The sequence below is a fragment of the Tyto alba genome, unplaced genomic scaffold, assembly GCF_018691265.1.
Source record: "Tyto alba isolate M040663 unplaced genomic scaffold, T.alba_DEE_v4.0 Super-Scaffold_19, whole genome shotgun sequence".
In the NCBI taxonomy this organism is placed as follows: domain Eukaryota; kingdom Metazoa; phylum Chordata; class Aves; order Strigiformes; family Tytonidae; genus Tyto; species Tyto alba.
In genome coordinates, this window is record NW_024881281.1 from 11,925,018 (window position 1) to 11,945,871 (window position 20,854).

Genomic DNA, 20,854 nt, shown 5'->3' on the forward strand with positions numbered 1-20,854 from the left:
CAGCAGCCCAGTACAAATATTTGCCTTAAGGCGCCAGTTAGAAGAGCAGAGATCACTTTAATGACTTATCCACCAAATCAAGACATTTACCCTCTTGGCAAAGTGCCTGTCTAGTATTAAAAAAAAAAAAAACAAACCACCTCAACATATCACTGCTGCTTTCAGAAATGACACAAACAGAAGTGGGACAAGGGGGAAAATATTTGCCATGACCGGGGGTTTAAATAAAACATCCAACTAACAGATCCATCATTATATCATTCTGCCTCAGAAGTACAGTCCACTTGATTTTACTCCACTCCTTCTTGTTTATCTTTAATAGCAACCTGCAAAACACAAACAAAAACACATACACTAAGACAAGAACTGTTACTGAGCTGGAGGATGATAGTTTAAACATTCGTAACAATCTGCTGTGAAACACAAGAACCACCACAAACCATCAGTGGAAATCTCCACCATCCAGAAGAATAATACTTAAAACATATTTACAAAATTGCCATGCTGTTATGTTTCACCAGCACATCAGCGAACATTACACAGACAGTAATGTTCATGGTCCCCCTGGTTTTGTCTAAATAACCTTTAGGACAGATTAAGTCTCAAAAATCGGGGGCTAAATAAATACACAGTTGAGCAGAAGCAATGAGAAGTGGCCAGAAATACTGTCCGAGTTTTGGCAGAAGTATTAAAAAAAAAAAAAAAAACAGAATAACGCAAAGCAGCTCTAAGATGCACTACCCCTCTCTTTGTTTCACTTTGAGCTGCAAGAAGCTCAAATACTTGAAAAAAAAAGAAACGAACTTACCCTGAACCTCTCCTCGAGGAGGGAGAGCTCACTGATCAGATCCGTGATGGCGTTGGTGAAAGCTTCCTGAGGGCTGTAATCGGGGGTGGTTTGGACGCGGATGATAATTTTGTGTTCCAGCGGGTGTGGGACCTTGTACCCTGCAAATAACACCTGGGGGTCCTTCAGTAACTGCCTGGAACGGAAAAGCGGCCGTGAACAACCCCGCAGAACAAACACAAATGCTTCTGAATTAAAAAAAAAAAACATTAAAAAGTCGTGTTCAACGCGCTTTCAAACAGGGCACCCTCGGTGTGTCTGGGGAGGCGATGCCCTCTCCCTCCTAACGGCAGGCTTGCTTCGCCCGGACCTGACATCTACCACAACACGACAGAATGTTTGTGAGGGGGGAGAAAAAATTAAAAAAAAAAAAAAGCCCCAACCTTTTCCCTCGCCCCAAATTTCCCCACCCCCCCCGCCTTCTCAGCTCACGACTTGATGATGTTCCCCAGCGTGTGGTCCTCCTTGTTGATGGTGAAGAGGCAGGCGTTGGGCACCTTCGTGTCCTTGTTGATGGCCACCCTGCGCGGACACAGGCAGGCGGTTACCGCCGCCCCCGGGCCCCCCCTGCCCCCCAAAAGCCGCCCCCCCCACCCCCCCCCACTCACTTCTTTTCGCCCTCGAAGAGGAGGAACGACTCGAAGGCCGGAGGCGCGTTCATCCCGCTGCTCGCGCCGCCGCCGCGTCACTTCCGCCCGCTCCCGGCGGCCACAGCGCCCCCAGGCGGGCGGGAGGGCTCGGCGCAGGCGCCCCGTCACGTCCCGCCCCCCCCCCCCCCCCATGACGTCACCGTCGGTGACCATAGGAAGTGGTGATGTCAGCGGTGATGCCACGAGGAGCAGCACCAGCGGTGGTGGCCCCCACCCCCATCCGCGCCACCCGCAGGGCCACCACTGATGTCACCAGTGCCACCGTCAGCAGTGATGCCACCAGCAGCAGCAGTGATGACACCAGTGCCACCGTCAGCAGTGATGTCACCAGTGCCACCAGCAGCAGCAGTGATGACACCAGTGCCACTGTCAGCAGTGATGTCACCAGCGCCACCAGCAGCAGCAGTGATGACACCAGTGCCACCGTCAGCAGTGATGTCACCAGCGCCACCAGCAGCAGCAGTGATGACACCAGTGCCACCGTCAGCAGTGATGTCACCAGCGCCACCGTCAGCAGTGATGTCACCAGCGCCACCATCGGTGGGGTCAGCGGCAAAACCATCGGTGGTCCCGCCCTCAGCGCCCCTACTGGCACCGGCGGGGCCACCAGTGATGTCACCAGTGACGCCACGAGGAGCACCGCCACCACCAGTGACACCATCAGCAGAAGCACCAGGGGTGCCGCCGCCGGAAAGGGCACCAGTGCCACCATCGCTGCCACCAGCAGAGCTTCCCCCAGCCCACCAGTGACGCCACCAGTGACGCCACCAGTGACACCACCAGTGACGCCACCGGTGCCACCGGCAGAGCTTTAGCCAGTTCCCAACCCAGCGCTGCCTCCCCCGGCCCCCACCACGGACGGACAGGACAGGGCTGCGGGGTACAAGGCGCCTTTATTGCCACCGCCGTGCCCCCCCGAGGCGTGGGGACCCGCCAGCCCCCCTCATGGCTGCAGCTGCAGCAGGGCCGGGGGGGCCGGGGGGGCCGGGGGCTGCGCCAGGCGGTGGCAGCTCTCCAGGTCCCCCAGCACCCCAAAAAGCCGGCTCAGCCCCTCGGGCACAGGGGCACCTGTTGGAGGGGGGGGGGGAAGGGAGCAGCGGTGAGACCCCAACAACCACCATGGCCCCCCCACCCCGACCCCCCTAGAGACATGCCCCGGCCAGAGCAGCCCCACCGGGGTCCCCAAAATCCCCTCCCACCCCAAACCTACCTTCACCCCGCGGGCCATTTTGGGCGTCCAGCAGCTCCCAGTACTTTTCCCTGGGGAGAGCGGGGAGGAGTGGGGGATGTACCCTGGGAGGGGTGCAGGGGGTGGGTGTCCCCCCACCCTGGGGTGGGGGCTCACCTGAGGGTCCCTCGGAGGCCCTGGAGGTGGTGGAAGAGGCGCTGAGCCTCCGCTGCTGAATCCAGGGGGTCACTCCAGTCCTGGAGGGTGACGCCATGCCGGGTCCGGTCGCACCCCAGCCCTGAGGGACAGTGTTGCTTATGATGGCGGGTTGGGGCGGGGGGGGGACAGGCGGGGTGGGGTGACACCCCCCCCCACCCTGGGCACCCCTGCAGGGGTCCCGGGTGCCCACCCCGGTACCTGTCCTCTGCCTCTGGTGGCAGCAGCTCCACTTGTCCCCGCGGAAGACGCCGGGGTGGTAGGTGCGGAGCACGCGGGGGTTGTTGACGCACACCTTGCGCAGGGCTGACAGCCACTGGTTCAGCTCGTTGACGCACTGCGGGGTGTGAAAAGTTGGGGGGGGGGGGGGGATGGGGGTGGGGGTGTCCCCGGCTGCGCCACCCCCAGTGTCCCCCGTCCCACCTTGCACTGGAGGTAGGCTGTCTCCTGCCGCCCGCCCGCGTCCAGGTAGACCACCTGCATGACGTGGGCGCTCCCGAAGCTCTTCTCCTCCACCTTCTCGGCCGCCAGAATGTCGGCCAGGGCGATGGTGCCGCTACGCTGATGGGACACACACACGCAGTGTGTGTGTGGGGGGGGGTCAGTGCCACCCCCGCTGCCCCCCCACCTCCCCCCCCGGCACCCCCCCCACCTCAGCGCCGGGGCTCTTGCCAAAGCTGAGGGACTCCCCGGTGAGGCAGAAGTGGAGTTTCTTGGCGGCGGCGGCGAGCAGCGGCCCCTTGCCCCGCGTCTTGTGGACGAAGAGCGGCCCCTCCTTCACCACCGCAGCCGGGGGGCTCAGCAGCCACCCCTCGCCTTCCTCCTCCTCCTCCTCCTCCTCCTCCATCCCCACCAGCCGGGCGATGAAGTCCTTCATCTGGGCGATGCCCTGCTGCAGGGCGGGCAGCAGCGGGCCCAGCCAAGCCTCCTTGGCCCGCCCGGCCGCCGGCTCCATGTTGCCCACCATCTGCACAGCCTGCAGACCCCCGGGGAGGGGGGGACAGAGGTGTCGCTGGTGGGGGGACCCATCCCTCCCTAACAGGAAGCAACTGAGCACCCCGAAATCCCCAGCTGGGTGACACCTGCCCGGTCCCACCTTGGCCAGGAGCAGCAGCGTGCGGCTGGTGCGCGCATCAGCGTGTGTCTCCCGCAGGTGGAAGAGCTTCGGGGTCATGATGGCCGGCGAGAAGAAGCGGAGGCAGAGGAAGCTGGTGACGGCCACAAATTTGGTGTGCTGCGGCCGACCAAGGCGGGGGGGGAGACGTGTGAGGGTCTGTCCCACTGCAGAACATCCCCAGGCGCCGCGTGCCTTGGTGAACCAGGGACGCGGGGGCCGGCTTCCAGCACAGAGGCGCTGTTTGGGCGCAGCGTGGCCCCGCTGCCCCCCATCCCTGGGGGGCTGCCCCCACACCCCAGAGAGGACCCCACTGACCAAAGCTGGGGACCGCACCCAGTGCACCCCGTTCCCATTGGACCCCCGGTTCATCCCCCTGCCGCAGCCCGACCTGGTGCTGGGGGAAGCGCTCCCCGACACGCTGGAAGAGCTGCCGGAAAGCGGCGCGGATGATGGCGGGACACGCCGGGGCCGACTTGACGATGGCATCCAGCAGCTCGCCCAGGTAGGACTGGAGGTGCTGGCGGCCCTGCTCGATCACCTCGCCCTCCGTCTGCACCCGGTGCAGCCCCGAGCACCTGCGAGCACCGGCACCGTCAGCCCCACGGCCAGGCTCCCCCCCCGCCCCACCGCCCCGCACGCCCCTTACCCGACGTCTTTGATCTCCACCTTGCCGGGGTCCAGCTCCACGTACTTCTTCTCCTCGAACACGCGGGTGATGGTGGGTCCCAGGACAGCGTGCAGGTACGGCATCCCTGTCACCTGCCGAGGGACCACGCAGGGGACGGTGAGGGGGGACACAGCCACACGTTTGGTACCCGACACCCCCAGACTCCCTGCTAAGGGTCACACAGGGGATTTCCTCCAACCTCCCAGCCCCAGGGGAAGACACAGCCCCACCAGTACTCCCTCCGGGAACTGGCCCCTGTGGGGACAGCCCCAGAGCCAGGGTGACCCGGGAAGAGCAGGTTTTGGGTGGTGTGGCACCTTGAGGAAGGACTCCATCGACTTTGAGGCCAGGGAGTTGCTCCGGAACAGAGTGTTGGGCTCGCCTGCAAAACAGGAGAGGGTCTGTGGCCTGGGGGATGGTCACAGGTCACCCACTGGGCACCTGCAATCACGGGGGGGCATTTACAGGGGCTGTGCCCTCCACCTCCAGCCATCTCCATGGGAGTTACAGGGGTTTCCTGACCCCAAACCACCTGCTCCTCCACCAACCTGTGAGGATGAACCCAAGAGGTTCCCACCCAGAGCACAGCATGATGGCTGAGCCTCAACCGTCAACCCAGAAAAAATCACCGCGCAAGGTCCCGGAGGTTTTGCAGCCCCAGCAGATGGTTGGAAGCCTCCAGCTCTGCTCCCTGCTCCAGCCTTACAGGGCTTGGCCAGCTCCAGCTCGAAGAGCAGGTCCAGGAACTCCTTGACCAGCCCTTGGCCCAGGAAGAGTTTGACCAAGTTGATGGCGACCTCCTGCCGGCACTCAGCCGTGGTGGTTTCATCTAGGAGGGTGACCAGGTGGACTTGGCCGTCCTGGTGGGGAGAGGCAACACGACGTGATGGCCTGAGGAGAGACTCGTGCCGTGGCAGCGAGCTGGAGGAAGGTGGGTGCCCCGGCAGGGCTTCGCAGCGGCCCCCTCACCTGGCGCCCCGATTTCACCTCCTGGCACAGGAGCTGGACCAGGGGCTGGTAGCAGTGGGAGGGCAGCACCGTCTCATCCCGCAGCCTCACCTGCAGCTGCAGCGAGCCCAGGCTGCCTCGGCGCCTGCAGGAGCACGGGGTGGGGGGATGGAGGGATGGAGAAGTCCTTCACCAAGCAGGAGGTGGCCCGACAGCCCGGGGAAGCCTGGGCAGGCAGGTGGGGCTGCCCTGCACTTGCCACCCCTCCCAGACAAGGGAATTTCCAGAGTTCCCCCTCCACAGGGACAATGCTTCGCAGGAATAACGCCCCCCCCCCCAACCCCCCCCCTGTGCTGAGACTCACTTGTCCTCCCTCGGCTTGGACTTGTCGGGCTGCAGCCTGAACCAGCCCTCCTCCTGCCCAGCCACCTCCAGCCCCTGAATGCTGAATACCACCTGGGAGGCGAAGGCAAGAGGGGGTCAGGCAGGCAGCCGGGCGGGCCCCCCAGCACTGGTGACGGGATTTGGGGGCTCACCTTCCCCAGGAAATCATTCCTGCCGACGAGGTCCCAGTCCCACACCTCCACGCACAGCTTCTCCCCGGCGGGCTCAGCCAGCTCGAACTCAAAGGTCTCGTTCCAGCGGGGGTAGCAGGATTTCTTGACTACCTGCAAAAGCAACGGCTTCGTCCCCCCCTCGCTGGGTGGATCCGACACCCCCACCCCGGGACACCACGCTGGGGACGCGGGGGGGACAGGGGTGGCTCCCGGCCGAGGTCCGGGCTTCCCAGTGGGATGATTTCACCTGCAGCACCGGCAGGTCGTGGGACCATGATAAACTGAAGTCGTACTCACGGTGCTCTCCTGCGCCTTCCCGTTGTAGCGCAAGCGGACGAAGGGGTCGGAGGCCCCGTTCCGGTCCCTCCTAGCCAAATCCCTGCCGAGAAGCGGAGGAATTTGCCAGCGACCTCCCAAAATACCTCCAGGCACCCACTCGCCTCCTCGGTTCCCCAGCATCTGGAGATGCATGCCCTAGAGACCGGCAGAGAAGGTGGACCCCAGCCCAGGACCCCCGCCAGCTGCTGGGGGGTGGGGAGGATGCTCTGCGCCCAAGGGAGGATAACTGACCCTGGTAGGGTGGGGAAACTGAGTCACGGGACAGCCAGGACTCGCCACACGCGTCCCGGCTGCATGCTCAGCCTCCTGCCACCCCCATGCCCCCCCCTCACCTGGCCTCCAGCACGGTGCAGTGCAGCAGCCGCCGGCCGCCCGGGCTCCCCAGGACCCCCACCCGCAGGTGGATCTCCCCCTGCACCTCCTCGTCGGGGTCCACCTCGCTGAGGCTCACCCAGCCGCTGTAGCCTGTGGGGAAAGGGGTCACACTCACAGGGGTGGGGGGGGGGTGGGGGGTCACTGGGGCACCCAGGGACCCGTTTCCCACCCCCGCGACACCTCCCAGCCACGTGTCCCCCCTACCCTTGGGGTGTTGCTCCAGCATGTCCCGGGTGATGCAGACCTTCCCGATAACATCGTCACGGCTGGAAAACAAAAGTCGGGCGCAGGACGCGGCGTGGGCCCCAGGCAGGACCCCCCCTGCCACGCGTTTTGGGGGGGCGGGGGGCGCAAGGTGCCTGGGTGCCCTGGGCTGGGGCCACCACAGCGCTTCTGCCCCCACGGAGTGTGTCAGCCACTCTTTGCTGCCAGCTGGAAAATAACCTCAGGAAATAACTTCACCCGTTTGTGTCCCAAAGCCCAAGGCAGTGCTGGCCAGCTGTGGAGTCTCCGGTGTCTACAATGGGGTTGAGCACACAGGCAGCCAAAGCCACCAACCTCCCAGCCCCCGCTGCCAACCCGCCCGTACCTGAGCGCATCCTCATCCATGACGTAGATGGACACGCTGTGAAAGGTGGGCTGGAGGTGCACCTCGTACTCCTCCCCCCAGAACGGGGACAGTGTCTTCCACACCGTGGCAGTCCTGTGGGGCAGACAGCACCGGTGACCAGGGGGGACGGGGCTCCCTCACGGGGTCACTGCCCACCTCCCCAGCCCTGTGAGCTTCACGGTTTTCAGCAACACATGGCTGGGGGAGCGCCCACAGTTTTGAACCCACAGGTAGGCAGGGGATGGGTCCCTGTCCTGTCCTGTGGCTCTGGGCTGGTAAGACATGGCGGGTGGCTCTTAGACATCACAGCCTGTGTCTGGAGGAGTGGTTCAGCTCAAAGCAGGGAATAATTAATAATAATAATAATAATAATAATAATAATAATAATAATAATAATAATAATAATAATAATAATAATAATAATAATAATAATGGTTCAGCTCAAAGCAGGGAATAATAATATTAATAATAATAATAACAACAACAACAATAATAATAATGGTTCAGCTCAAAGCAGGAAATATTATTATTAATAATATTAATATATTAATATTAAAAATTTTTAATTAATATTAATTTAATTAATTTAAATAATATTAATATAACTAAAAATTTTATTAATATTAATATTAATAATAATAATAATAATAATAATAATAACAATAATAATAATGTGCCTGAAGCAGGGTAGATGGAGGAACCTCCTAGGAGCTGGGTGTGCCAGCAGGTCGGGGGACCAGCCAGGGACATGGTGCCACTCACCTGATGATGGCCTCATCGTCGATCTTCACGATGCAGTACGGGTCACTGCTCCCCGTGCTAGAAGGACAGGGCACGGCTCTGTCAGCACCACCAGCCGCAGCCCCGGCCCCCGCCCCAACCCCACAGGGCTCTCCCGGTCATGAGCAACCAAAGCTTTTAACCCTGGGAAATCCCCCCCACAGAGGGGGGACCTAGCGGGTGCCCTTTGTGGGGACACCCCAGGGCTATGGGGTGCTGGGGTACAGAGGCACCCCCAGAAGTCCAAGGCTTCAGCGGGTGAATTTAGCCATGGCTGCAGGCACGTGGTGACCCCGGCGGCTTCACTCCCAGCCTGGGGAAACACATCCCTGACTGTGTCCGGCCACCGCATCCCGCTGGCAGCTGAAAGAGGCTTTCCTCTTCCAAATCGGAAGGCGAAGAACAAACAAAACCCACCCTTTCCCCGAAACGGCTCCAGGCACCCGCAGCCCCATCGCATGCACTGGGAGCGAGGCCAGAGCAGCCTCCTCCAGCCCCAGGAGCCCCAACACCTCTTCAGGGACAGGGACACCCCCGGGGACGCCCCCAGGGATGCAGGGGGTGTGAAGAGCAGGCAGCCGTGTGCCGTGGTGCCCACAGGCTGTTGGCCCCCGCCACAATGCTGTGACCCCAATGCTGTGACCCCACTTCCTCCCCGGGGACAGCCCGAGTCATTGCTCCTGTGTGCCGCAGCCAAAAAAAAAAAAAAAAAAAAAAAATTTTTACAGCTTATTGCCTCGCTTCATCAGAAACGAGGTGACTCGGTTGCGGGGGGGGGGGGGGGGGCTCTAGCCGGGGGCAGAGGAGCCAGCAGGACCCAGGTGCTGGCCAAGGGGGTGGAAAGGTTGTGGCTCTGGTCCCGCAGGCAGCCGGCACAGAGCAGCCTGCTCCGAGCACGGTTACTCATTAACGTCGATCCCGGCCAGCATTCATCAGCCAGCCGCGAGTGTCCCGGAGAAAGGGAGGAAGCGCATGGGCGGGGGTTTGGGGACCCCAAGCACAGAGCGATTTTTCCCGTCTCAAAACCAGGGAGGTTGAGAGCCAGCTGCTGAGGGGGATTCAAAGGGTTTGGGGGGGATCCCAAACTCTCTGGGTTGAGCATCCCAGGCACCACGCTGGCATCACACCCCCCCCCCCCGCCCCAGACCAGCATCCCGAGGATTTGGGGCTGGCAGTGCTGGCAGGTTGCTCAAAGCAGCTTCCTGCCTGCCCCCATCTCCAGCCACCCTCCTGCGAGGCTTTTAATGAGAGCGGTGGATGAAGCACCATTAAACCAGAGCCTGTTGCTGACATTTCCTGCCTTACGCAAACCATCAAGCGGGCAGGGAGCACGCAGGCAGAAAGGGAACATCTGCCTGCCCGAGCTGTGCCCAGCAACGCAGGGCAGGCTTCAGCCGGGAGCTCCCTCGGTGCCAGCAGCAGGAAACCCTTGTCCCCAACATGGGGATGTTTAGAGCACACGGGCGGCTCCACGTCCCCTGGGACACAGGGTGCCATGAAGCTGCCCTTGCAGTATGCGGGTGTCGTGTGCTCCAGGGATTAAAACACAGGGCGGCCAAAATCTGTTCGCCACAGGCAGCAGGAGGTGCTGGGGAGCCCGCAAGCTGCATCAGTGGGGGATAAATCCCCGCTCCAAACTGGATCCCACTGGGTGACATCGTCTGCATGGCACCGTCGTCCCGGGACGCAAACCAGTGCCCGGGACAGGTCAGGGGAAGAGATTTATAAGGCTTGCAGGCTCTCTGCGGGCACTGGGCATCCTGCCGACACCCATGCAGAGCACGGCTTGCTTCAGCCACCCGCCCCTCCACGGGCGGCCACAGGCGGAGAGGCTGGGTGTCTGGTGCAGGGGAAGGAGCTAGGAAAAGGGAAGGTTGGGCTTTAAAAAGAGGAAATGAAGGCTGAAGCTTTAAAGATTGATAGCACGGTATAAACTGGGGATGGGGGTGGGGGGGGGAAAAGAAGTAAACATGCGTGCTCCCCGCAGCCATCCATCCTGACAGGCAGCACTGGGGGCTGAGGCATTGAGTTTTGCAATTAAAAATTCACTGGTGCAGATAGCGGCGCTGCTTTGCCCAGCCCTCGGGGTCTGGCAATAAAATAAAATAATAAAATAAAATAAAGATAATTTTCCTTGCTTTCTGACAATGAAGATGCAGGGGAGGATTTTGCAACGCTCAGCTGGGAGGGTGCTCAGGCTCCCACTGTGTCCTAGGGGCAGAGCCCAGCCAGGGCTGTGCTGGAGCTGCTGCAGCCTGTCCCCCCTGCCCGGGTTTTGGCCTCGGCGTTGGGCCGTGACGTGCCGGAGGGCAAAAGCAGGAGCGGGTTTCCTGCCTCTTTATGGACAGTTTCATGGTTTCATGGCTGCACGGTGCCCAGCCCCGCGCTGTGCAGGCGCTGGCTTGGAAGGCAAAACCAAACAGCAGCTCTTCTGCACTGGGAGGAGGTGGGGGACCTGCGGGCACAGCGACCGGGGAGTCTGGCATCGGGGCTAAACCCCACTGAAATCACACTGCTGCTGCGGGGGAGAGAAGGGGGCTGCCGGTGGCACGGCTCCTGGGAGCAGGGGGGGGCTGGGGGGGCCACAAACCGCAGCAACACCAGCCAAATCCTGCTCCTGCGACTCCCTGTGCCGAATCCTGCAGGAGCTGGGGGGCCCCACAGGGGTTTGGGGGTGCCCCATCACCCATGGGTGCTTGCAAGCAGGGTCTGACCTGCAAACGTGCCCGGTGCCACCACTGACACCTCACGGAGGGATTTCCCCCCCCCGGGGGGGGAAACTGGTGGCGATCCCAAAGGCTGCGCCAGGGCAGAGCAGAGGAACCGGATCTCACAAGCCCCCGTCCGCAGGGGAGGGGGACGGCGGCCAGACACGGCCAAGGTCAGGCGGCAGCCGGCGAGCGCTCGGGTCCGGCGCTCGGGTTTCGCTCTCTGCCCAAAACCGTGTCCCAAAACCCGCGGTCTGGAAAGCTCCGCTCACAGCGTTATCGCACAGCAGCTTTCTGCAACAAGCTCTCTTAAAAACCAGAGCCTCCTCGCACTGGTGCGAGCTCCCGGCAGGGAGTTATGCCAAGGGATTTAAAAATCAGGCCCTGACACATGGGATTTAAAAAAAGAAAGAAGAAAGAAAAAAAAAAAAAAAAAAAAAAAGTCACGTTTCTTTCCTTGTTTATCCTCTTTTTCCATGACGGCTGCAGGGATTTTTGCTGGTTTTCCAGCAGCTCTGACCCTGTCTGGCTGCCGAGCGCTCCTCAACAGCCTCCCGCTGCCTTGGTGGCTGGGGGCCACCCCGATGCCATCCCCCCTGTCCCACCCCAACGCTGTCCCCACATCCCACCCCGTAAGGATCAGAGTAAGGAGAATAATGCTGGGACACATGAGAAGCCCTGGGGGGGCTGCCAAGGAGGGGGGAAGCCTGACCCAAGGGGCTGCCAGCGGAGATTCAGCCAGGGTTGGGGACAGAGCGGTGACAGGGGCCAGGGCAGCGGGGCTGCTCCCTGCTCCTTTTGGGGGACGGCCGTACTGAGGGTCCTGCTTCATGTCTCGGGGTCCCCACAAAGGATCCAGCTCCGGGGCAGGAGGGTGGGTGCGTGGTAAAGGCAGCCCTGCCCCATGGCAGCCCAGGGGGTGCCCCCGGAAAGTGGGAGCACTGGTTGGGGTACCCTAAAGCGCTGCTAGGGGCATCACACAGCACTGGGTGCTCCTGGGAGGGAACCTCAAAGCCAGCCTAGAGAGTGTCCCCAAATTAGAGGGGACATCACAGCACTCCTGAGGGAGCCCTCAGGGCACTGAGACCTGCTGGGAGCACTCAAAGCTAATCCAGGGGAAAATCCCAAAGCAAGAGGGATCTCAAAGCCACCCAGGGGAGAACCCCCAAAGCACCCACACTGCTGGGGGGGGAGGGACCCCCAATGCAACGGGACCCCAAAGCCATCCTGGAGGGACGCCCCAAAACACCGGCACTGCCGGGAGCACCCCAAGCCATTCTGGGCGAGCCCCCAAAGCAGGAGAGACACCCCATAGCCAGCCTCGGGGGGGAGGAGGGTGTCCCCAAAGCACAGGGACCTGCTGGGGGACACACCCCACAGCACTCCTGGGGCAGGGGGGCTGCCCCCCGGAGTGCCCCCCCCCCGAGCCGCTCCCGGCCCCCCCCGGACACTCACATGTCCTTCGCGGGCAGGTTCCTGCCCTCCACGATGCGGATGGAGAGCGCGCTCCGCCGGGCCATGGCGGGCGGGCAGCGGCGCCGAGGGCAGCCTCGAACCGGCGGTCACCGGGCCCCGCGCCCATGTGCGGGCCGGCTCCGGCCGCCGCCACTCACCGCGCGGGGCGGGACAAAGGGCGGGGCCGTGCGCCCTCCCTCGGCGGCGATTGGGTGGCTGTAGCTGCTGTCAGCCAAGGGGTAAGAGGCTGAAGGGGGAGTGGGCGGGGCTGAGGCGGGTGTGGGCGGGGATAAGGCGGGCGTGGGCGGGGCCGAGGAGGGTGTGGGCGGGGCCGAGGTGGGTGTGGGCGGGGCCGAGGCGCCGTCGCTCGGGAGAGGAGCGGGACGGGGACACCCCACGCTGCCCCGGGTCCCGCCGGGACCCCCCGCTCGGTTCCGCCGGGCCTGGGCTGGCAATTAAGGACCGGACTCACACTGGGTCCCTGCTGCCCCGTGCTCCCCCACACCAGCCTGTGCCCCAAATCCCCACCTTCTGCTCGCTTTTCTCTTCTTCTTTTAAGCACTGCCCCCGCCCCTCGGCTGCAGCACCCCCCGAGGGTTCGGTGGCATTTCTGGAGGGCTTAGTGCCATAAATACAGGAGGGAGGATGGGGGGCCCCTCCTGCCAGACCTGCCTCGGCACCCAAAGCTGGGGCTCAGGGCCGCGCTGGCTGCTGCGGGGACACGCTGGGGACACGCTGGGGACACACTGGGGGCACACTGGGGACACCTTGGTAAGGGCGCTGTGACCACGGATCGGGCAGAAATGCTGCCCTTTGCATGGCGCCTACAGAAAAAAATATGGGCTTTTAATGTATGTATATGCATACATATATGTGTATGTACCTGATGTATATATGTACCTGCCCTGACTCCACTCCAAGGGGGGGCACGGCCACCCTGCAGTGCTCTGCAGCTTTCTCTTCCTCAGCACCGGGGGGGGGGGGTGTCTCATCCTGTCCGGGCTGCAGGATCAGGGCACCCATGACCCCAGAGCAGGATCAGGGACCCACACGCTGCTGCAGGGTCAGGAATGCTGGGTCAGGACCCTCACAGCCTCTGGGACAGGATCAGGCCCATCCCCCCCGCCCCGCCCCAGTGCAGGATCGGGCCCCCACATCCCCCAGAGCAGGATCGGGGACTGGTGCAGGACGAGGCTCCTCCACCCCTGGTGCAGGATCAGGCCCCGGGCTGCTGGTCCCCTCTTGCCATCTCGTGGCTAGCAAGGGAACACCAGCAGCACCCGGGCAGGATTGGGCCAGCTCTGCCCTGGGGGAGAACCTCCTCCGAGTTTGGGTCAGGGATAAATGAAGGGGAACAGAGAGAAACCTTCCCCCCCCCCCCCGCTATGAACCCCCCACCCACTCCTGGGGGCATTTCTGTGCCCCTCACCCCAGTGCCGGGGCTGGTGGGGGGTCAGGCTCCCCTCACTGCCTCGCACCCGGGGGGACTTTTCCCTGTTCAGAGTGGGTGCAGGTGGCACCCCAAGCTGGGTGCGAAAACGCTCCTCCCACTCCAGAGCACCCCTGGCTGCATCCTGCCCTGGGCATCCCCCCACCCAGGGATGAGGCTCAGAGCCCCACGTGGGGGAAAGGGGCCACAGGGCTTTTCCTGGGGGGCTGGGGGAGGCGGTGAGGTCTTGGTGGGTGCCGTCTCCAGGGTGGGGGGGTGGTCACAATCAGGAGGCTGAGGGCACAAAGCGCATGGAAAAGCCTTTAATCCCCCGCTCCATCGCGGCTCGCTGGGGCCCTGGTCCACGGGGCAGCTCTGGCCGTGCCCCGGTGACGGGCGTCGTGTCACCGACACCCGTGGTGCAATTGCCGGGGCACCCGTGGGAGTGCGGGCGGGCGGCGCGGGGGCTCAGAGCCGGGCGGCCGGCTGGTCGTAGACGTGATGGGTGTTGTACCGCCGCACCGTCACCGCCTCCGGCTTGCTGAAGGTGCTGCTGCCACCCCAGGCCTCCGAGCTGGGGAGGGGAAGCGGGGTGAGGGCTGAGGGTGGGGGATCACGGGGTGCCGGTGTCACCCTCTGACGCTGGTCCTGCGTGCCCAGCACCCATCCCGGCTCCCGGGTGGCGCGGTGGGATGCGGGGATGGGCACTCACCCCCAAAAAACCAGCATGGCCAGCAGGCCGGCCAGCAGGATGGCGAAGAGGATGGAGAGGATGGAGGTGAGGGCGATCGTGCCGGCGCTGTGCCCACTGCCCCTGGCGGGGATGCTGCCGGGCTGCCGGGCTGGGGAGAGAGCGGGAGGGGAGCGCCGGGGGCCCGGTGCGCTCGTGGGCAGTCCCGGCGTGCAATTGCACCGCGCAAAGGCAGCGTGCAAACACCCTGTGCCATCGCACCCCAGGCAGGAACCGCGGCGGTGCCCTGCCTCAGTTTCCCCGGCTGCTCACAAGGAGCGCTGCACCCCAAGCCGCTGGTGCTTCAGCGTGCAGCCCCCCCCCAGGGACCACCCCACACCCCCCCAATCCAACGGCTGCGGGATGGGTGCGAGGGGCAGGACGAGCACCCCAGCAGCGGTACCTGTCCTCAGGGTGATGGGCTCTGACCAGGCTGTCTCGGCCACGGGCTCGGAGCCCTTCAGGGCGAGGAACTTCACCCTGGGATGGGAAGGGACGTTGGCCACGGTTGTGTGAGCCCGGGGGGGCTGCCAGCAGGCCCGGGGGGGGCACGTCCCCATGAGCAGGCTCACCGGTACGGCCCGGGGCCGGGCAGGGGGCCGTTGCAGGTGGGTCTTTTCTCATCCCTGGCGCAGCTGGCCTCGATGCCGACGTGCAGCACCGTGATGTCGCCGGGGGCTTTGGGGCAGGGGTAGTTGAGGAGGGTGGTGTTGAGGGTCATGTAGGCGGGAGCACTGGTGGGGAACCCCTGGAACGCCCTCTCGGGGGTCCCCGGCTCCACGCTGTTGTTGAAGTTGGATACGGCTGCGGGGATGGGGACAGGGGTGAGGAGGGTAGGCAGGGGGGGTAGGCAGGGGGAGCCCTGCACATGCCCCTGCCCGGGGGCTGCTCCCCCAGGGCCTTGCTGCACCCCACCTACCCTCGGGGACAGCCACCACCAGCCAGATGACGACGTCGTCTTGAATGTTGAAGACACAGCGGGGCTGCTCCAGCACGAAGGTGGAGGTGGTGATCTGGGCCCCCAGGGTGGGGCTGGCCAGGGTGGGTCTGTACGAGCCCTGGGCTGTGGTGACAAGCCAAGGGGGGGGGGGGGTGCGGCAGAGGGTCGGGACCCCCTGCTGCGACCCCTGACCGGCTGCAGTGGTGCCGGGGGGCTGGGTGTGGGGACAGGGGCAGGAGGGAGCTGACCCCTGTGATCCTGGCTGTGGGGTCCCCACTCCCCTCCCACCCCCTGTTTTGGGCTCAGACACGACGTGTTTCATGAAAAGAGGAAGCGAAGACACTCCTGTGCCGTCCCCCCCCCCACCCCCCCCTTAGGGAGGGACACCCCTGCGAGACCCCGGAGGACCCCACGCTGTGCCCAGAAAGGTGACACCAGGGACCCTAAGGGTGGCACCCAAAACGGAGGAGGGGGGCATCCACTGCCCTGCACCTCCAGGCTCGGGGCGGGGGTGGTTGGGGGGGGTCCAAGTGCCTGTGCACAGGGGACCCCCACAAGCAGGGGACAGCGGGGACCCCCCCCAGCCCAACTGGTGTGGGCGGACTCACCCATGCCGCGGGCCGTCGCCAGGAGCAGGAGGAGCAGCGGGACCATGGTGCGGGCGCCGGGGTGCCGAGGGCGGGAGTGCGGGCGGCCGGGTGCTGCGTCCCCACGGGACCCGCCTGTGGCTGCCAACCGCCCACATTCCTGCGCCACCCGCGGCTCCCCCCCCCCCCCGCCTCCCCCCCCTCCGTGGCAAACAGGTTGGGCTCGTTTCCCCGGGGGAGCGTTTCCTACGGCCAGGACCTGCGTGCTGAGAACTGCCGCACTCGTGACACGGGTGGGCAACAGCCCTCACCCAGGCAATGGGGCAGAGAGTGCCAGCATAGGGTGAGGCCCACCTCGGGGGTCCCTGCAGACCCCACGGGTGCCAGCATGTGCCCCCCGCCCCCCTCCCCACGACACCAAGTGCCCCCAAGCTGGGGCTCTGAGTGGTTTTGGGGGGGCCCGGTGCCCCCACCCTCCACATCTCCAGCCCTGTGAGGCCGGCAGCGGGGCCCTGGTGAACCAGGGCGGCAGGCAGAGGCGGGACGGGCAAGGAGGAGGCAGCTGAAGGTGTAAAGTGAGAATTTACTCGGCAGGACACGGACCAGGAGGCCGGAGGGCAAAGCAGCCCAGCCCCGGGGGGCTGCACCTGCAGCCGGGGGGCAGGGGCTGCGGCAGGGCCGGGGGGATGTGGTGGGTCCTGTAGGACCTGCGGGCGAAGGTGCTGGTCCCCGAATCCCGGCGGCACAGGGACCCCCACGCCTCGGCGCTGTGGGGAGAGACAAGCAGAGGCGTCAAGTGGGGGGGTCCGTGGGGCCCCCCCCTGCCCCGACCACTGCGGAGGGGCCCTTTCTCCTCACCAAACCCCGGATTTAAGAAAAAAAAAAAAAAAAAAAAAAAGGCTCTAATTCCAGGGTGTGTGTCCCCCCCGCCCCCAGCGCAGCCCCCGTACCCCAGAGCGCCGAGCCCCACCGCGGCCAGCACGGCCCCCAGGCCGGCGAGGATGGAGGCGATGACGACCACGTCGCTGCCGCGGCGTGCCGGTGCGGGGTCGATGGTGCTCGGGCTGCGGGCTGGAAGGAGGCAGGATCAGGGATATGGGGGGGGCTTCAGGGTTGGGGTGATGGAAGGGGTGGGATAGGGTGGCCAGGAGGAGCTTGAGGGGGGTGGGGGGGGGCTTCTCGCCTCTGGGTTTTGGGGGTGATGGCAGAGTGCTGTGCCGCAGGGCGGCACCCCAAGTGGGCAGGTGCCGGGGGCGGGGGGGAGGCAGAGCCACCGGTACCTCTCCGCAGGAGGATGGGCTCGGACCACCTCGTCTCCGCTTTGGGGCCGTGGCAGCCCATCACCAGGAACTTCACCCTGCCGGGATGGGTACAGCCGTGACACCGGGGGCGAGCCCACCCTGGATGGGGACTTACCCCAGCTGGGACCTGGGGGGGTTCCGTCCTGCCAGCCTCACCTGTAGGGCCCTGGGGAGGGCAGGGGTCCATTGCAGGGGTCCCGGCCACCCTGGCTCCCGCACGCCGCGTCACCCCCGACCCGCAGGACAGCCGGGCTGGGTGCCGAGCAGGCGTACGCGGCCGCCGCCGTCTCCAGGGTCATGTAGGAGCGGGCAGTGGGCAGCTGCTCGTAGAGGGGCACGTCAGCCCGGGATGGGGGGTTTTTGAAGGCGGCCGAGGCTGCGTGGCACAGATGGGGGGGAGGGGGGGCGAGTGTCTGTGGTGAGGGTCTCCCACGTCCCGTCCCGTCCCCCCCGTCGCGGCGGGGAGCGTGTGCCAGAGCAGCGGGCGCTCACCGTTGGCGAAAGCCACCGCCAGCCAGACGGCATCGGAAGCGTTGGCGTGCCGGTCGAAGATGCAGCAGGGCCTCTCCAGCGCGAAGGTGGTGGCGGTGAGCTTCCCTGGCAGTGCCGCGGGGGGCACGCGGGGCACGTAGGGCAGCAGGGCTGGGGGGTGGGGGGCAGTGAGCGGGGGGGACCCCCGTGCTCTGCACCGCTCAGCAAGCGCCTGACCCCAGCCCGCACCCGCACTGAGGGTCCCGAGCGCCGGTGCCGGCACAGCGAGGGCTCACGGGGTGCCAGCACCGGTGTGGGGACCCCACCCAGCCGTGCCCGAACCCATAACACCCTCCCTGGCATAAACACCTTGCAAACACCCGTGCGGAAAAGACCTCGCAGCCCCTCCGAGCCCCCGTCCCCCCCCCCCCGGGGGAGTCACCCAGGCCCGCGGCTGCGCCCGTCCCGGCCAGCACCAGCAGCACCCACGGCAGCTCCATGGTGTCGTCCCGGTGGGGCTGGACGTGCCGCCCTGCTCCGCTCGCCCCGTCCCACTGCTGAGGGGACGAACCGCCCCGCGAGCCCCCGCAGCGGGGACCGCCTGTCCCGAGGAGCCAGGCCCTCCCAGCCAGCCCCGCATTCCTGCACCGGCTCCGCCGGCCCGGCAAGACCCCGCGGGCAAAGAGGGGGGGCCGGCTGCGCCTCCCGGGTCACCCACTACCCCGAACCCCCCCGGGAGCCACCCCGCTGGAGCCCGCAGTTGGGGCACCAGGGTGGGCTGCGAGGAGGCAGGGCACAAGCCTGCAATGTGAAAGGGGAAACTGAGGCACGGAGGAGGCACATGCCAGAATGGTTTTGTTGGGACTATGGAGGCAGCTGGGCAAGCAGTCCTGCACCCCCACTCGCCCCACCGGGACCTGACTCCCCACGGGTGCCCCGTGCCCACCCAGCACCCAGAGCCAGGGTGACAGGCTCACGCCCAGCTGGTTTTGGGTGCAGCCAGCCTTGCCCCAAGGGCGGGGAAGCACTCTGCAGCCATCACACCCAAAACTCACCCAAATCCCCAAGCATTCACAGCAAAAGGTCCCACCCAGCATCAGGGGTGTGGAGGCACCCGAAGTCCCGGGCCACCCCATGCTGACATTTCCCCAGCTCAGGGTCAAAACCATCTCCGGAACCTGAAGGTGCACAAGTCCGTGGGACCTGCTGAGATGCATCTGTGGGTTCTGGGAGAACTGGCAGATGAAGTGGCTCAGCCACTGTCCGTCATATTTGAGAAGTTGTGGCAGTCCGGTGAAGCTCCTGCCGACTGGAAAAGGGGAGACATAACCCCTCGTTTTTAAAAAGGGACAAAAGGAAGACCTGGGGACCTACAGGCCGGTCACCGCTGTGCCTGTCAAGGTCAGGGAGCAGATCCTCCTGGAAACTGCTGGGGCACATGGAAAATAAGGAGGCGATGGGTGACAGCCGACACGGCCTCACTGAGGGCAAATCCCGCCTGATGAATTTGGTGGCCTTGGGCGGTGGGGTTACAGCACTGGGGGGTGAGGGAAGAGCAAGTGACGTGTCTGCCTGGCCTTGGGCAAAGCTTGTGGCACCGTCCGGTACAACAACCTTGTCTGTAAATTGGAGACGGGGGTTTGACTGCGGGGATAAGGAGCTGGCTGGCTGGTGGCACTCCAAGAGCTGCCGTCAGCTGCTCGATGCCCAAGGGCAGAGCAGGGACGAGGGGCGTTCCTCAGGGGTCGGGGCTGGGCCCGGCGCTGTTTAACATCTTTGTTGGGACACGGACAGTGGGATCGATGCACCCCCAGCAAGTTCACCCGTGACACCGAGCTGTGTGGTGTGGGGACACGCGGGAGGGCAGGGGTGGCATCCCGAGGGGCCTGGGCAGGCTGGAGAGGGGGGCCCGGGCAAACCTCGGGGAGTTCAACAAGGCCAAGGGCAAGGTCCTGCCCGTGGGCCGGGGCAACCCCCAGCACAAACCCAGGCTGGGCCCTCGAGGAGCGGCTGGAGAGCAGCCCCAGGGAGAGGGACTGGGGGGGCTGGTGGGGGGAAAACTGCCCGTGAGGCAGCCCCGTGCGCTGGCAGCCCAGAACCCCCCCGTGCCCTGGGCTGCAGCCAGAGCAGGGGGGGCAGCAGGGCCAGGGGGGGGATTGTCCCCCTCTGCTCCGCTCTGGGGAGACCCCCCTGCAGTGCTGGGGCCAGCTCGGGGGCCCCCAACAGCAGAAGGACACGGAGCTGCTCGAGCGGGGCCAGAGGAGGCCACGGAGATGCTGGGGGGGCTGGAGCAGCTCCCCTGGGGGGCCGGGCTGAGAGAGTTGGGGGGGTTCAGCCTGGAGAAGAGAAGGCTCCGGGGAGCCCTTCGAGCGGCCTCCCAGGGCTTAAAGGGGGGGCAGGAGAGGGGGGGAGGGACTCTGGGTCAGGGGGTGGGGATGGGATGAGGTGTGATGGGTTTAAACTGACAGAGGGGAGATTTAGGTGAGATGTAAGGCAGAAATCCTTCCCCGTGCGGGGGGTGAGGCGCTGGCCCAGGGTGCCCAGAGCAGCTGTGGCTGCCCCCTCCCTGGAAGGGTTCAAGGCCAGGTTGGACGGGGCTGGGAGCCCCCTGGGCTGGGGGAAGGGGGCCCTGCCCGGGGCTGGGGGGGGCACTGGGTGATGTTTAAGGTCCCTTCTAAGAGACCTTCGATCTATGATATAAGATTATATAAGATTCTATGATTCTTCAGTGTTTGCCAAGGGCAGTGGCTGCCCACTCCTGTGTGGGAGGGGATTTTCCCCCCCCCCTCCCTGAAAGGTCGGGGACCACTCCTTCAGATTAAGTGGAAATCGGGCATTCAAAGATTACACAGCCCAGCTGCAAAGGGGAAAAACTGGTGCAGCTGCAGGCTCCATCCCTCCTCCCTCTTCCAGTCCCTGCTTTATTTCCCTCCTCCCACCCAGCAATACCTGCCCCAGG

General features: G+C 64.4%; 4 protein-coding genes across 5 annotated transcripts; all 4 read right to left on the minus strand.

Moving 5' to 3' along the window:
• Positions 1-37: 37 nt before the first annotated feature.
• LOC122153335 (DNA-directed RNA polymerase II subunit RPB11-a) lies at positions 38-1,574 on the minus strand. Of its 2 annotated transcripts, XM_042791401.1 has the most exons (4): positions 1,456-1,574; positions 1,280-1,369; positions 809-983; positions 38-326 (listed from the first exon to the last, which is right to left on the minus strand). In XM_042791401.1, the coding sequence occupies exons 1-4, from the start codon at positions 1,506-1,508 to the stop codon at positions 291-293; spliced, it is 354 nt and encodes a 117-aa protein (XP_042647335.1). In that variant the 5' UTR covers positions 1,509-1,574; the 3' UTR covers positions 38-290. The 2 variants fall into 2 exon arrangements, with proteins under 2 accessions (XP_042647335.1, XP_042647336.1); XM_042791402.1 differs by lacking the exon at positions 1,280-1,369 and having other exon boundaries at positions 1,456-1,556.
• A 797-nt stretch (positions 1,575-2,371) lies between these two features.
• Positions 2,372-12,599, minus strand: LOC116965226 (ras GTPase-activating protein 4-like). Its single transcript, XM_042791848.1, has 20 exons — positions 12,438-12,599; positions 8,257-8,313; positions 7,474-7,587; positions 7,089-7,150; positions 6,842-6,974; positions 6,468-6,549; positions 6,150-6,281; positions 5,978-6,069; positions 5,635-5,758; positions 5,372-5,525; positions 4,983-5,047; positions 4,645-4,757; positions 4,387-4,573; positions 3,978-4,115; positions 3,534-3,857; positions 3,305-3,442; positions 3,083-3,218; positions 2,843-2,963; positions 2,708-2,757; positions 2,372-2,565 (listed from the first exon to the last, which is right to left on the minus strand). Exons 1-20 carry the CDS (start codon positions 12,500-12,502, stop codon positions 2,441-2,443), a joined length of 2,412 nt encoding a protein of 803 aa, XP_042647782.1. The 5' UTR covers positions 12,503-12,599; the 3' UTR covers positions 2,372-2,440.
• A 1,574-nt stretch (positions 12,600-14,173) lies between these two features.
• Positions 14,174-16,244, minus strand: LOC122153349 (uroplakin-3b-like protein 1). The gene is made up of 6 exons (XM_042791621.1): positions 16,145-16,244; positions 15,516-15,659; positions 15,169-15,400; positions 15,000-15,076; positions 14,579-14,708; positions 14,174-14,440 (listed from the first exon to the last, which is right to left on the minus strand). Exons 1-6 carry the CDS (start codon positions 16,188-16,190, stop codon positions 14,335-14,337), a joined length of 735 nt encoding a protein of 244 aa, XP_042647555.1. The 5' UTR covers positions 16,191-16,244; the 3' UTR covers positions 14,174-14,334.
• Positions 16,245-16,706: 462 nt separating this feature from the next.
• On the minus strand, positions 16,707-18,395 carry LOC122153326 (uroplakin-3b-like). Its single transcript, XM_042791369.1, has 6 exons — positions 18,338-18,395; positions 17,917-18,066; positions 17,581-17,800; positions 17,404-17,480; positions 17,074-17,194; positions 16,707-16,890 (listed from the first exon to the last, which is right to left on the minus strand). Exons 1-6 carry the CDS (start codon positions 18,393-18,395, stop codon positions 16,707-16,709), a joined length of 810 nt encoding a protein of 269 aa, XP_042647303.1.
• Between the last annotated feature and the right edge of the window lie 2,459 nt (positions 18,396-20,854).

Coding starts and splice junctions, on each gene's coding strand:
- LOC122153335 (XM_042791401.1), bottom strand. CDS start 1,508: ATGAACGCGCCTCCGGCCTTCGAGTCGTTCCTCCTCTTCGAGGGCGAA. Junction 984..1,279: donor CTGGGGAACATCATCAAGTC/GTGAGCTGAGAA, acceptor TTTCCGTTCCAG/GCAGTTACTGAAGGACCCCC. Junction 327..808: donor TCCTCGAGGAGAGGTTCAGG/GTAAGTTCGTTT, acceptor TGTGTTTTGCAG/GTTGCTATTAAAGATAAACA.
- LOC116965226 (XM_042791848.1), bottom strand. CDS start 12,502: ATGGCCCGGCGGAGCGCGCTCTCCATCCGCATCGTGGAGGGCAGGAAC. Junction 5,526..5,634: donor AGGTGAAATCGGGGCGCCAG/GTGAGGGGGCCG, acceptor TCTCCCCACCAG/GACGGCCAAGTCCACCTGGT. Junction 2,566..2,707: donor AAATGGCCCGCGGGGTGAAG/GTAGGTTTGGGG, acceptor CCCCTCCAACAG/GTGCCCCTGTGCCCGAGGGG.
- LOC122153349 (XM_042791621.1), bottom strand. CDS start 16,190: ATGGTCCCGCTGCTCCTCCTGCTCCTGGCGACGGCCCGCGGCATGG. Junction 14,709..14,999: donor GCCCATCACCCTGAGGACAG/GTACCGCTGCTG, acceptor CTCTCTCCCCAG/CCCGGCAGCCCGGCAGCATC. Junction 14,441..14,578: donor GCCATGCTGGTTTTTTGGGG/GTGAGTGCCCAT, acceptor TCCCCTCCCCAG/CTCGGAGGCCTGGGGTGGCA.
- LOC122153326 (XM_042791369.1), bottom strand. CDS start 18,395: ATGGAGCTGCCGTGGGTGCTGCTGGTGCTGGCCGGGACGGGCGCAGCC. Junction 17,481..17,580: donor CCCTCCCCAGGGCCCTACAG/GTGAGGCTGGCA, acceptor CCATCCCGGCAG/GGTGAAGTTCCTGGTGATGG. Junction 16,891..17,073: donor GTGGGGCTCGGCGCTCTGGG/GTACGGGGGCTG, acceptor CTCTCCCCACAG/CGCCGAGGCGTGGGGGTCCC.